Source organism: Odontesthes bonariensis, chromosome 20 (genome assembly GCF_027942865.1).
Source record: "Odontesthes bonariensis isolate fOdoBon6 chromosome 20, fOdoBon6.hap1, whole genome shotgun sequence".
Taxonomy (NCBI): domain Eukaryota; kingdom Metazoa; phylum Chordata; class Actinopteri; order Atheriniformes; family Atherinopsidae; genus Odontesthes; species Odontesthes bonariensis.
This window is the reverse complement of record NC_134525.1, coordinates 17985529-18000749: the sequence shown is the minus strand read 5'-3', so window position 1 is coordinate 18000749 and position 15221 is coordinate 17985529. Positions and strand designations below refer to the sequence as shown.

General features: G+C 41.3%; 1 protein-coding gene across 1 annotated transcript in view; it reads left to right on the top strand.

The window, feature by feature from the left end:
• The window catches only part of c20h8orf34 (chromosome 20 C8orf34 homolog), a 68515-nt gene that overhangs the window by 39010 nt on the left and 14284 nt on the right, over nucleotides 1–15221 (top strand). Inside the window, exons 8-10 of the mRNA XM_075452291.1 lie at nucleotides 2022–2157; nucleotides 9367–9452; nucleotides 9576–9649. Of these exons, the coding sequence (XP_075308406.1) occupies nucleotides 2022–2157; nucleotides 9367–9452; nucleotides 9576–9649 (296 nt within the window). The remainder of the gene's footprint in view (nucleotides 1–2021; nucleotides 2158–9366; nucleotides 9453–9575; nucleotides 9650–15221) is intronic.

The following is a 15221-nucleotide window of genomic DNA, read 5'->3' as shown; positions in this document are numbered from 1 at the left end:
ATAAAGCTGGCAACCACAATTTAACATCATTGTAGCTCCAGCAAACATACCAAGAGCCCACCAATGTAAATGAAATTAATCCTCTGGAGCAAGGAGCAAACAGCAACTGATCCACTGCGTGTCAACAGCTTTACTCGTCAACAGTTTAAAGTTCAGACATGTCATTTTTGCTCATGCCTTGTGGTTTTCTGAGATAACTCGGTGTAGCCTACTGTAACAGGTCGGGATAGATTCACAGATAAATGCTGTATTTAGAGTAATTTCCTGACACCCAGTGGAGACAGGAGACAGATGAGTTTTTTTTGGATCTGTGCCTTGCTGATGAATGGATGGAGGCAAAGAGTTCTCATGTGCAAGTGTCATCCAATCTAATCCAGGTGATTAGTCATGCGTTCTCCTATTGCAAGGTGTGAGGCCCATTTTTTTCTCCTCCAAACCAGAGGCGACGTAACGTGATCCCTCCAAAAAAGTATCATTGTTGGTTTCAAATAACTAAACTGTTAGAGAGTCAGGCGCCACACAAATTCCTTGAGAACGATTTTGTGATGCAAATGTATTACTCATTTGAACACTTATTGTTTTGAGAAGCAAAACGCTTTATTTTTGCGACCCCAGCCAACTAGCCGGACTACCTTCGTCAACGCCAAAAACGAGGCCAGAACTCGGCTCACAGGACGCAGCAGGGGGTAAGAAAATGTATAGAAAACAATATTGCTAGTTTGGGATGTCATACAGCTTCATGTCAAAAGAGGCGAACTATCCCTTTAAATCAGCTTGACCAGCACATTAAATGTGAGCAACAATTAGAGTCCAAAACACCCGCTCACTATTCATTCTCACGGACGGAACTGTAACACGGAAAGTACTGCAATATGTTTTATCCCATGTGGATGCATTCGGAGCCAAAATGGTCTGGCTCATTCAGAAGCTCCCCTTTGATCGTCATCAACGAACTGTTACAAGTCTCTGCTGCGCTGTAGAAAACATTGATTTCATATTATTTTGCGTCACTACTTTGCTGTTTTGTCATAAATCTGGTTATTGGTTTGATTTCAGCTTTCTTTCTCCATTTTGCTAATGCTGCTACTATGACATAAGTGGACTTGATGTTGTCTTGATGTTGAGAGTTCCCCATGATGACATGACAGCTGATTCTGCTCAGGCTTGAATTACCTCCAAATGTCCAAAATTTCTAGTGCTTCACATGGACAGTGTGTCAGCTTATAGGGTACAGCTGTAGTTTGAAATAAAGCAGATGTCTTATGAAAGGGTGGGAATGTAGAAAAAGAGTAAATACTATTAATATGTATATTAGGGGGAAAAAAAAATGAAAGGCCCTCTGCACCTGTTAAGAATGTGTTCAAAATGCAGCTGCTAGTGTAAGACAGAGAAAAACACTAAGAAGCTAACATGAACAGTGCTGGCGTGTCTGATGCATATGGACTTCTTTAGTTTCAGAGGGATGAGGGTCTACAGTACGTGTGATTGTGTGCTCCGCAGCGACTGTTTGCTCTTAAGGACACAGTGAGAGATCAGACGAAACCCAACTTTCCAGCCCTCCGTCTCCCTCCTCCTTCATATTCTCGCACATATTTTCTCACCCACTGAATTGTTTTGCCCCCTTCGCCCTCAGCCTGTTGCCCTTCCTGTTTTCTGTCCTGCCATAATGTGGTGCTGTCATCAACGCTTCAACATTGTTCCTCAAAAGAAAGGGTTTTGTGGTGATGAGAGCAGTGAAAAAGTTGAAAAAAAAAAAAAGATCTGCATGTTCTTGTGGATGAACATGTGTGGATGGCGTGCATGTGAGGGAACACATCAGTATGGCTGGGCTGATAATGTTTACTTACTGTGATGGTCACGCTTTCTTCTTTGGCTCTCAGCAGACTGTCATCGCGGGGCATCATATTTACAAGGGAGAGACAATGGATGATTAATGCCTGTCCTTTCTGTTTCTTGTTTTCTCTCCATTTTCCTTGTTTTGCTTCTTCCCCCCTCTGCTATGTCACTCCCTCTGCCCTCAGAGGACCTGGATGACCTGCGGATGGAGGGTGTGACGGGGCTGGCTCCATCCGGCAGTAAGTTCAGCCAGGGACGCAGCTCCTATCAGTCTGAACCACAGGCCAAAGTTACACTCAACATCTGCTCTAGGTGTGCCAGGTAAATGTTTCCACCTTCTCTTATCTGGCCCTCTGCACATCAGTAGAGTCGATCAGTCGTGAGAATTTAAAGGAGTGGTTTGACATTTTCCAAAAAAACCACAAAATTCATTTGCTTTCTTCTTAAGATTCAAACGGGCTAATCCATACCACTGTCAGAGCTGTCTGTTTTGCTTAGTATTAAGACTGGAAGCAGGCACAAACAAAACAAGCAGCTGTTTTACAGAGGGTTGCGTTCAGTTACTCCACTTGGCCAAGAAACTGTTCAGTTTATAACCCCGTGTAAAACTGCAACATGTTCTTTTTTACCAGACTTGAGGAAGTTGTATCAGGGTCCCCATCATCAAACACTCAACAAGAATGCAAACCCATTTGTTTCCTTGTATGGTGAAATCAAAGGAGGCTCGTCAATTTAAGCAGATGAAGCAGTGCTTAAAAAGACGACGGATAAACAGACGGATATAAACTTTTATTTGGAAATTAACTTGCTGCAGTGTCATCAGAAACATAGAGTTTGTCATATACAAGCTATATACATTCAATACCTCTCCACTAAGAGGGACTACTTTCCAGCATAATCAAAAGTTTGTAAAAAAAGAAAGATCCAAAAGTTGTCCAGATATAAAATCAGGTTATTGATTCCAGTTTGTATCAAAAGCAGTGATGGTGCAGGGTTAATACATAGTAATGGGCACAAAAAGGCAGTTAAAACTGTTTCAGCTTTCTGCCATACTGTTAAAAAGTCTTACGGCAGTTGGGGTGAAGGAGCTGTAATAGATTCTAAAAGACCAGCAATCTGCCTCTGACAGAGCTGCCGAGGGCCTGTACAGTGTCCATGCAAAAACATGATGCGCTTGGATAGAAACTGCATGTGTGTTTTACATTAACTAAACTATTTCTCACCTCGGTTGCTGCATATTGTACAAACAAACTGACAAAGGAAGCTGTAAAGCAGCCACAGCAGGCCTAATTTGAAGCAACACAAGATTAGTGTGTAAATCCGACTCATTTTGAAGTGCACCGATATTCATTGTGCCCATTCTCAGGCAGCCTCTGGAGGCCGAGTTGCCAGATTTCACAACTCTGTTTTCTGTTTTGCTTTATGGTACCATGCCATGCACCAACAACCAGATAACAACACACTTTTACCACAATAGATAAGGTAAAAAAAAAAAAAAAAGACACAATCGCCATAACAAATAAAGTTGGGCAAAAAAAAACGGAGGAAAAACAATCCACTGTGGCAGATGTGACGAAGAGATCCCAGAAAACGCTATCAGAGGAAGTGAGGTAAAAGCGATAAAATGCACAGGCCAGAGACAGGACAAGAATAAACATCAGATTGAATTTCACTGCTGTAGAGAGTGAAGAGAAAAAAAACACGATGACAGATGTAGTTTTAGTCTTCTAGTTGCTATTGGTAAGTAGTTACTGATTAGCTGACTTGATCTGTTTTGTGTCAAGCTTGCTGTGCTTGGCTCCGTCCGTAAAGTTGCCAACGTGCAGGTTCGTTATCATGTATATGTTACAGTTATTTCTTCCTCTGCTCTGCGAAGGTTGTAAAAAGGTTGATTCCAATGATAGAACTTTTGAAACATGTTTATTTATTCCAGACTTTTACTTTAGTGCTCTGTATGTCAGCTAACGGGAAATACCGAACATTACAACAGCAGCACGTTATTTATAAGAGATTGAAATGTAAGTTCTAACCTTACCGCCCTCACAGAGGAAGCCTCTGTTAGCGACTACAGTTCTGCTCCGTTCTAGTCTTTTTTTTCTTTCTGTGAGTGTGTTCGGTCATCACAAATATCACAGTCTGCAGAGACATGCAGTCTTATTCTTGTTGGGTCTTCTAACATTATCCTACATTGCCACTTGACATTTTTGGTGTCTTCATCGTGATAACACATTTTCGTGTATGGCTGTGCATGTGCAGGATTTGTTTTTCATGACACAACTGTAGAGGGAGCCAAAGATTAAACAGAATCCAGATTCTCGAGCGTTACTTCAAAAAGTCTTGAAGCATTTGTGCTTTATAGCTGGTTACATTTCAGTAGAAAGCTTCCCTGTTCTGAATGAATGGACCGCGCACTTTCGTGTATCAATGATTGACAAATAAGCATTTGATCACAGTGACAAGATTCTCTTGCTCCCTCCCTACCAGAATTACTGTTATGCTGTGTTATTCTGCTCAATTCATTAAAACAAGAGATTACAACCACAGATTACATATTTTGACAACTTTCATGTTTCAGCAAACTTTGGTGTGGTTGACAGGATCCCTGCACCCACTTGTTCTCTGAGCTATGAAGAAAAAGTGTAAGCATGAAGATGCAATCAGTGAACCACTAGGGAAAGCCTTCATCTGCAGTGAGTCAAATAATTTCTTAGTTTTTTCTTCAGCTAGTGGCAGAGGTTTGCCTGCAGAGCTCTCTGCTTGAAAAGCTTTAAAAGTGATATGAGGGAGCATGATGTTCATACAAGCAGGGAGTCACAACAGATGAATGGCTCTGATAAAGGACTTTCACACAGGAGACTGAGGTTTGAGTCCTGTGACTCCTGTGTTTATTACTTTTAATAGATTTACAAGGAGTTTTTGACCCATTATTTTCTGTTTTCTGTGTGGTTTGGTTACTTTTAAGTACCCAAACCACTTGGTATGTTTTAGGAAAAGATCTTGGTTTGAGTTAAAGCAGTCATGCCCACAACATTGGAAGGTCCTTTTGCCAGAAATTCCTGTGGGAAAAAATCACTAGGAGTCACCATTTAAGGACACACTTTTGAAGATTTTATTCCCAGCGATGCATTCCCCTGGACCCCCATAGCTTTCTCGGAATCACAATTTAATGTTTCATGCATCCAATTCCATAAATTCAAAGACAACTCCTCGACTGATAAGTTGATACTATTCATTTTAATTCTTTTCTTGATAGTCTTTCAGCCTTGCTTTTATTTTGAGTCATGACCCCTTAAAGAGCCTCACCCTTCATTGTCCCTCCCTATCTGCATTTGCATCCAAGGTAGAGAAGAAAAATGTTATGTCTTAAGTCCATTCTACCTCCAAAATCCTTACATGGATAATCATCTCCATTATCACCATCTCTCTATTTATCACAGTTTTCTCCTCTGACACATTTCCTGATTCCCTCCATAACCCAAAGCATTAGTCTAGTGCTCAGATTTCTGAGCTGTATTTGGTGCGACATCACAGGCAGGTGTGGGCAAAGCTCTTCCTCGATGCCATTCAGAGATAAACGTGTATCTGCCACGATGAGACGCCAGGCACACATCTGCCTGTGCAGCCGTCACTGTTTGGGGAATGTTTCCCACTCCTCTTTCATTCATGCAGCTTATCAGTTCTGTTCCGCACACAGGCTGCGGGCCGCTTTCAGAGGTTTTGCTGGAGAATGAATGCTATCTCTGGACTTTTGTTGGCAGTTTATCGACTTGATGTTTCTAAGCAAATTGTTTATACCCTTGTGTCATGGTTGGATCAGTGGCAAAGCATAGCAGCATCTGTATCAGGAGTAATTATTTTTTTTTTTAGCTCTTGTGGTTTCTGTTTGATGACTGTAATGTCAGCCATCTGTTCTTCTTCTCCGTCTGCTTGTCTGCTGCTGGTTTAGGTCAAATTCTTCCTTCACTCCCCTTAACTCTCGAACCGAATCTTTCTTGATTTTTATCAGGCAATCATTTTTGGGAATTGTAAGGGCTTTAAACAGACCAGTTAGCTGGAAAAAGGGTGCACACGTGGTTGGCCTTTTGTGCTTTTCCGAAAACCCTGAATTCTGAAATCAAGCTTAGGCAGGGGTTTGCGTATGCACTGACACAGATATTGGAGGTGTTTGTTGACACAGCAGCATTGGAGTCAATGACTCAAAGAGTCTGGCTCTGTTACTGGAACTACATTGGTAGCAATCGAGCCGATTGTGCAAAGGAAAATGTTGCACAAAACTGCTGAAAATTGTTGTGATTCATGACTAGAGCAGACAGAGGAAAAGGACCCGAGAAAGAAGAAACAGAAGAAACATAGGCTTTTTTTAAAAATATAACAATAGGTAATGCAGAGGCAGGAACAGCAAAGAACCAAACTAAAAACCAGCAAGAAACAAAAGCCAGGACTGTGGTGTCTTCAGTCAGAGGCTTCTTCAGGTCTGCTGCAATATTTGCCTGTATTGAAGGTCATTCCTTCCCACAGCAATAGCCTCACACATTTCTTTTCTATAAATCATCAGTCATTCATTGTTATCCTGCAACTTTATTTCTTCTGGTAGAAATGTGTCTCATAATGGTCAAAAAGTTGTATAACACCAATTACAAACTGTGGGTGTACGCAAATATGAGTTCTAATCCACCTTTAACATGTATAAAGCAACTCCACAATTATACACGTTGTAAACTGAACACATTTGCACACAGATCAGCGTTCTGAGACGCATTCACACTCTCACTCCTCGGCTCCTCTTTGGGTTGTGAGTCTTTGTATTCGTGCCTCGGGAGGCAACTGCTGTGTGCCTCAGCGGCATTCACCAAAACATCTGTGAATGTTGCAAATTTCTATGGGTTGTAGATGTTTTCATTTTCGCTTAGAACATAACCGCTGTGAAGCGATCAGCGGTGTTCTCCGTCTTCCCAGCTGATTTAGAACAACAAGCTTCCCACCTGGGAGTAGCCTATTAAACCCACGTATTTACATTTATATAGTCCACAATTAGAGGCTGTATTGATATTTTAAGAATCTTGAAAAGTAAATGTAGGCCTGTGTTATTGTGTGGGCAATAGGCTGTTGTGTTTGCTCAGGAAAAACAACTTTCCCACCTAGAAATAACCACAGAGGGAAGTAAGTGGTTTGGGATGGCCCCCGCTTTCCACCAGCATTTAAACGCGGCATACATTTGTGGATCAGTGAGGAGCAGAGAGTTTGAAAAGAGTATAGAACTCCACACATATATGACTAATTTATTTTCATAAAATTCTCTTCTAGGCATTATTAAAAGAAATAGAAGAATATTCAGTTATTTTCCTGTCTCTCTGTTTTGACTGGATTCCCAGAAACACCTTTCAATCGTGGCTTAGTATCGGAGCGTTCGCTAAGCTTAAATGTGTCCGGGCAGTGGCACTGCACATACAGTAAATGATGATAACCTTTCCTGTATTATGTAACTCTCTCAAACACAGATTCCTCATGGAACTGTGAACAGTGGCCAGAGCTGGAGAGGCATACCTCGCATACCTGTCACCCCTTCAGCAAACATTGATTAGAATCCAGCTCCTTTTGGGGTTTTTTCCACCTGTGAGCTCCTACAGGTCGGTGACTCTGCGTGTTACGCTGTTAAACACATGTACGGTGCATTCGCTCCATCTGGCTGCCAACGTGAATTAGGCTCTCCCACTTGGTGTTGCCACGTACCACCCAAAGCTGAGAAAAGGTGACACTTATTTTCACGCCCACAGCATGAAGGCGACAATTCTTTTACTTCCCCGAAAGGTTCTGTTAATTTCAACAGGCACACCTGACATATGTTTTCACGATCCATTTAATCACTGCTGGAACACAGAAACAGTCATGTTGATATTGATATATATATTTAGATATTATGGAAACTATGATTGAGATAAAATAGAAACATTTCTTTGCAGAATCTCTTATCTTTTTTAACTGGCTGACCCCATGATGAAACCCATCCCAGCCCTTTTCCTTCCCCTCTGTCCAGACTCTGCCCAACCAGAGTCCAGTCAGCCTGTGTGGCTGCTAACCAGCTGCGGCAGCTCAGGAAATGCTCTGCTTCCTCTGGCCCTCCGCTGGCCGGTTCAAGTGTAAAGTGCTGTGAGGCCCTATTTGCTGTGGCTGTGTCTCCGTCTATTTGGCTGTAGCTGTGGCCACGCCAGTGTTTCATCCACTTCCCTCATGCACTTGATCAGTTCGTTTAACAGCCATGCATTCCTGCCACAGAAACCTACAGCACTTTGTTTGCAAACACATCCCAGATATCCGGCATATTCTGGAGGAGCTGGCAGTGCGGTCATAGGAAATGGATAAATCTTCACAATCCTCCTTTTAGGCTTGTAGGTCTCATTAGATTAATTGCTTTCATATCAGGAATGTAATGAGGGAATGGTAGTCAAGACTTGCGGTTATGAGCAGCTTTTGTTCAGAGAATGAGAAGGCCTTACGATAGTCATCTTGGGTACAGTTAATGGTCTTATAAACCATTAAAGAGCAAAGGAGACAAGGGAGGCATGTTTTAAAGAAAGAAAGAAAGTAATCGAATACGCTTGAAAAAGTTCTTAAACCCTCAATGTAGAGGTAGAAAACGAAAGACCCTACGGCTGGGAATGCAGCTGCGCCATAAAAACGGACGAATTGCTTTCCTTTGTCTTCAGCTCATGGCTGCACTGATGACATTGAGATGGCATGATGCAAAAGACTAGAGCTTAAGTAGGGTGTAATTATGGTTAATACATATTTAACGATTTATAGTTATTGTCTCAGAGAAGCAAAAGGCTTTGATTCCATACTTGAGTAGTAGCATGTGAACTAGTTAGTAGAGGAGTTATAAATGCAGAAAAAAAAAGCCATGTGGAACATCTTCACCTTCCCACTGGAAAAGCAGCTCAGTTGCTGTTTGTCTTTCACCCACAGTTTACTTTGCTATCTCAGGGAAACATAAATCTTTTAGTAGCTTAGAGAGACTGCCAGATCCCTCAGACCCGCTTGTATTTCAAACAGATATCGTTGAAAAAAAAAAGAAAAAAGCTATAGGGGCTTGGATTACTTTTTGATAAAGACCAGCTACAGAATTATTTCAAGGAAATCTCCTAAATCACTCGTGATATTTTTTCATCTTTGTTTTTTCACTAAGCAGAGAGAAACGGCTTATTTCTATATGGACTAGCGCATTGGTACGATTAAATTATTAAAGAAAGCAACATTTCAGATTTCAGTGACTTCAGCAACACAATGAGCTTTGATGAAAAGCTTTTGCTGCTGGCCCCAAACTTAACCCTGCGGTCTTCCTTTCTTACCGTCCCAGATTTTTCAAAAGAGATTAGCAACTTGTTAAACATTTCCTCTTTGTCTCATCACCTCAGACTGATAAAGACGTGCATGTCTCTTTGTTATCTGACATTCAGCTTCGAAGCATGCTCTGCATACATATCTCCTTGCCACTGTGTACACTTTTGTACATGCCTTACGTGTTGTTTCCAGGTTGCAGGGGGACACTCTATCAGACGGCCGATCAGAAGAGGAGCACAGGCCTCACATATCTGAACAAGCTGTACCTGACATCTCTGGTAAGTATGCAATACACAGTTCAGTCTCAAAATATTTTTGTTTTCTCACATATCCGTACATTTTTGTGTTACCCTCTGCTCTGCCCTTCGTTTTCCTTGTTTTGCGTGTGTTGTCTGGAGCAGCGCCGTTGCCTGGGGTGGACACAGTGGCGGGTCGGCTGCAGAAATGCGAGGCCTTATCTCAAGTGTCAGGCTCTGTAAGTGTCCTCCCTACATCCATCACCAAACAATTAAGATCACTTTACAGCCATCAATTATTTTGTTGCTCTCTACTCCGCAACTTCTATTGTCTGAGGCTGAGCGAAAAACCACCTCAAGCTTCTTGTTAACAGAACAACACCCAAGCAAAACTGATCTATTTCTATGTGCTCCTTTAAGCTCACACAACAATTGACAGTGGCAAACAAATGATACCCCTAATTAGAAATCTATCTGTATCACTTTGCTTGCCTCTTAGGGCACTTGTGCGCAGCCTGAAAAGGGGGAATAAATGAAAAGAATATCTAATGACACAACTGAAACTGATTTAGATATTTCATGCTGCAGAGAAAAATGTTTATGGGTATGGGAGTGCACAAAGTTTTGCTCAATAGGACCTCACATGCTTTAGTGAGGAAATCTATAGTGGTCTAACGTGGCACTCGCCAGACTCAGACGAAGGCAGACGCTCACATGCTCTTAATAAAGCGCTCAGCTAAGACGCCGGTACCTTTGTTTAAGCACCAAAAAAAAAAAGCCAATACCTTTTTTATAATTGCCCGATCTAAGTGTTAGGGCTTTTTACAGCATTTTTTTTTTTAAATAAAAAAAGGGTTTTGGAGCCAAGGCAGCGCTCCGTGTGTGGAGCAGATGGAGAGAGGCTCTGCGCTAACTGGGAGCAGACTTTTAGAAACTGAAACACCAAAAATGAGGTCTGATGCATTAGGCTAAACACAACATCCACCATCTTCAACTTAAAAATGCTGTGACCTCAACATCGGAACATGATTACTGTACAAGTCCTCTGATTCTTGACCACAAGTAATACCAAAGATCTTGTAAATCTCAGAGGTTTAAGCTGATCCGTTTAGCTTCCACTAGTTTGCAGCAGTTTATACCAAGAGATTAAACACTCAGTTTCTTTGCAACCTTACAGCTTCGTAGGTTAAGCCTTGTCTGGTGCACTCAAGAACAATGTACTAATTTCTCCCATATGTAAACTGCAAATGCACACTTGTCCTGTCACCTAGTGTTACTAATGTGGTTGCTTTGTGCTAATCTGGGTATGTTTGGCTATTTTTGAGAGGCAAATGCGATTTGTAATCACTTGTAAGTGGTTAACTGGCCCTTCAGGAGCTCCTGGTGCCACGATCATTAAACAGTGGTTGTAGAGATGGAGGCGAAAGACTTGAAGTCAATTCAGCTCATTGTTTATTAAAGCTCCTAATAAAGAGGTTGTTTAGCCACAAACATTAACTATAAATATATTATAAAACATGTACATGCGGTAACACAGGTCATCTTTGCATTTGTACCTTCGCAGCATTGGTTGTTGAAATAAGAAATAATGACATGCATCTTTCCTTTAACGCCATAGAGGATTAAGGTGATGTTTTATTTTTAGCATGTTTATGACTGCCCATAAATAATGCATGCCTCGTATTGTGGTCTGTGCTAGTTTGGGCTGTAAATGCCCGGTGATGTTGGAAAGTAAACACTGTTAATGGTTATTATTATTAGTCTGACAGACCCCCTGCCTCTGCCAGCTCCTTTAGGTGATAATTGCCCCATAAAGCCAAATGCTTTCCTGCAGCAATAGCCAAAGCATATTCCCTAAGAAATTCTTCTGCAGCCTTCTTTGTAGCAGCTTAGTGATATGTTTTAATCACATTTACTGTAGCTCTGAGTGTTATGGCTGTTACCGTCATAAAATCTGCCGGGGGAAACTTCTCTAGTGGGATAAAGATAATTTAGAGTGATGCAATTTATGCGTGCACGATACAAAGCAGAACCTTTACGTTAGTTTATTTTCGTTTCCAGGGGGATATTGGCAGAGCTCAAGTTGATATGCTGTTTGGCTTTTCATATTTGGCATCGGTCTGTTCCCCACACCTCCACACTGGCGCATGCATGGTTATCCTCTGAGCAAATCTCACAGCAAATCAAAAACAGTGGAAAAGCTTGATTTTTAACATCTGTGGCTCTTGTTTCATAATGAGTGCATTCGTACTTTATAAATGTTTGGGATATTCAAATATCCTGTTTGACAAACTTTCGACACCACACAATCATCGAGGAAATTCCAGTATCTTAAAACTGAAACACACTTAAACAAATTGAAAGGAAATCAAAACTGCAAGCATCCGTTTGAGGAGGCAATGGAGATAAAGGAAAGTTTTTGGCTACACTGCACAATCTTTTATGAAGAAGTAAAAAATCTAAAGGTCTACCCTTTATTGCCAATACACACCTTATTTTTGTGTTCATTGAACAGCCCCCAAAAACGTTGTAGTAGACCTATAAGTTTTTCATTGTGTAGTTCTACGTAAAAAAACGGGAAAAGTTAGAAAACTTTTAACTGTGACAGGGTTAAAGTTCACTTTCAGATATTGTTTAACAGGAGAATGCATTGTTTTCAGCAACCTTGTTGATAGGATTCACCCACAACCATTAACTGCCTTTCCCTGTAATCACATATGTGAACAGATTATCAATATCAAGTGAGTCAAACATAACTTTTAATGCAAGGTACACAGCCCGTTTGCCCTGGTTGTGTGTGTCTTTTGCGCTTGACATGTATCTTTCTCTGCTAGCCGAACTTTTTCCTCTGAGGAACAGCCAGTTTGTCCAATGACATGTCTTTGGGGAGGCATGAATGAAAATCTAACTGTGTTATTGTCAATATCCTGTTTGCTTTTGGCTGTGGTGGGGCCGGTGAGCCTCTGAGCCCTGTACACATATCCATAAAATCCATTCGGTGATTCTCCTGTGAGCCAAAACAACAGGAATTCATTAAAAGTGGAGTGTGACCTCTCATATCCTACATCCTCCCATTGCTATGCAAGCTGTGGGGTGGCTACAACAGCAAAATGAGCAATGCAGAAAACGTAGAATCTTATTTGTTACTCGCGGCGAAGTTCAGTAGAATAATCCATGTTAGAGTTGAGTCTGACAGGAAATATAGGCTGTCACATTTTTCCTTCTTTGCTTTTGCACCTCTGTTAATGCTGCTTTGACCCAATGGCCAAGTAATATGTTAGTCTCACAGCTGAACAAGTGCCCTACGATGATGTAGTCTAAAGATAGAGAATGTGCATATGGGAAGGGTAGTTAATCTGAAAAAAAAAGTTTTGTTAGATAAAAGAAAGAAAAAAAAAGCTGCCACAGTACTGGATTATCGTTTTTCTCGCACATGTGCCAATGTAGTGCTGACAAACTGCCATTGGCCAGAATTTCAGGGTCTTCTCTGAGTGCATATAGGAGTTTTACACTTGATTTTATAAAAGCACTTCTGGCTGGGTTGTTGTTGGGTTGCAGCGTCACATATATGATGCTATAAGAACTGAAATGATCTTCTTTCTCACAAGGAAAAAGGAACAATGTCCCCTTTGTGTAAGGTAGAAACTACCAGTGTGGCTCACGATCAAGAGGGCTCATCTTTGAGCTTGCTGATTTAGAAAAAGGTGAACAGTAGTAATGCCCGAGTAACAGTGACGCTAATTGTGTTTTAAAGGAAGAAGTACCATAAATGCAGGCAGAAGTGCAGGCTTTAACTAAACATTGTAAACGATCTTAGAGGAAAACTTATTAGCCACAGCTTTTATCACCCAAAAGGCTCTTCAGTTAGTCAAAAAACACAGTTTAAAACCTAAACTATGAAACAGGAGTGAGACATGTGGCTCACCTTTATGTCCATGTTGGTCCTGTTTGTGTGTCTTGGTCCCTTTGGAACCCTGGCCTGCTCATGTTTTATGTCTGTAACTGCATGCACACATCCAGAACAGCCCTTGTGGCGTGGCGGACAATATTGGACCAAACCCCAGATTGTGGTGATTATAGCTGCTGACCACACACATATAGATGCACACACATGCAAGCTGTAAAATATTCAACTTTAGACTTCCATCTTCTTACTTTCTGTCTTGTTTGCTCACAACATGGCAACAATTTAGTAAGAAACAAGATCCGTATTTCTCATATGGGCAGAAGCATCACCAGAGGGCTTTCCCCTTTTTCTTTTTAAGTTTTGAGCTGGGTTTTTTTTCGCAATAGTGGGAGGAGGGTTTTAAAAGTTGGGTTTTGCGCCACTGACATTAATATACTCATAAGTCATTGCAAAATCATAGCCACTCTTTATTTTGGAGATGAAAAGGCATTCTTTCTCGTCTCTTTGCCTGTGTAGATGAAAGTGTCCAATCTAAGCACCAAAATAGAGGGAGGGGGGGCAAAGTTCAGCTCTTATGCCGTACATTGCTTCTGATAAGAACAAACGCTGTTTCAGTAAACTGATGTTGCTTTTCGTCACCATGAAAATGTCCTGTCAGGGTACAATCAAGCCTCTTTGTTGTTTGTTTATGCCTCTACCTAATTCCTGGGGCTTGTACATGTCGATGTCTTCCACTTGACTTTATTAATATGTATGACCTCACCAAACTCGATGAGACAACGGTTCTGATTTTGACTGTTATGCTTGTTTATATATCGACGTTATCTTTGGAGGGAAATTGCTTTCAGCCACGGTTTACCCTTTTCTTTCTATTCGTGTCAGGTCTGGGGGACTGTGCAGTAACACCAGTTTTAGCTTGCAGTCTGCAGTCTCCACGATAACCAGCCTGGTCCTAATTACAGTAACGCAAGAAGCTTTAGAGCTCAATGGAGATTTTGTACTGTTCATAAGAATAAATCTGTATCAACTGCTCCTATGAAGCAAGAGTGGCTTCCTAAGGCACCATAATAAATTGGGTCTTTGATTAAAATCTTAAAAATCTGGAACTGGTTTTCCTAAGGAATTCTTGCTGCAACGCCTATGAATTTAATGACTTATGAGTCCAATAATGATTAAAAAAATGTATGGGAAATTAAAAGCTGGGATTTGTTGGTGGCCTTGTTTGCCAGAGCTGAGAAGACCCAGAGCGAGAGGAGGAGTAGATGATGTCATGCTTTTGGATTTGGGGATATACCACGAAAGAAAAAGAAATAGAGCTTGGGAGTTGATTCATTTGTAATGTTCAACTTGACTTGCAGCTTTATGAGGGCTGTAATTAAGGACTGGCTTGTGGTGTTGTGGTTCTGCTGCCACAGAATGCCTCATATATCTGACAGGCATGGAGATCAGTGCCACATACTCAGGGATTCATGGTCAGTCTTTTATCAGGGGATAGCAGCTTCTCCTGTTTTCCTCGACACTGCACCTTCTGTTTGAAAATGGACTTGGAAAGCTTTAAATGGGTAGCCTATTGCATGGCAAGGAAAGACTGAGAACGCTCCTCTTCACGAGATGTTAAATTGTGTCACACTGCAATAACTATTTTGTTATTAGGACATGCTGTAGAGCATTTGATCTCATGCAAAAACAAACAAATACGGTGAGGTTCAATACGTTGAAAGCAACAAAAGTGACAGTCTTATGCAACGATGAGAAGACCCTCTTTTGGTTTTCAGTGTGTCCACCTTCAAGATACGACTGTGCAGCTTCAAAAGCTGCAAAGAGCTACAAAACATTGTAAACTTTCTGTTGGACTCATGTCAGGGGACATACTTGGACAGATCACTGCTTTTACCTTATTATCT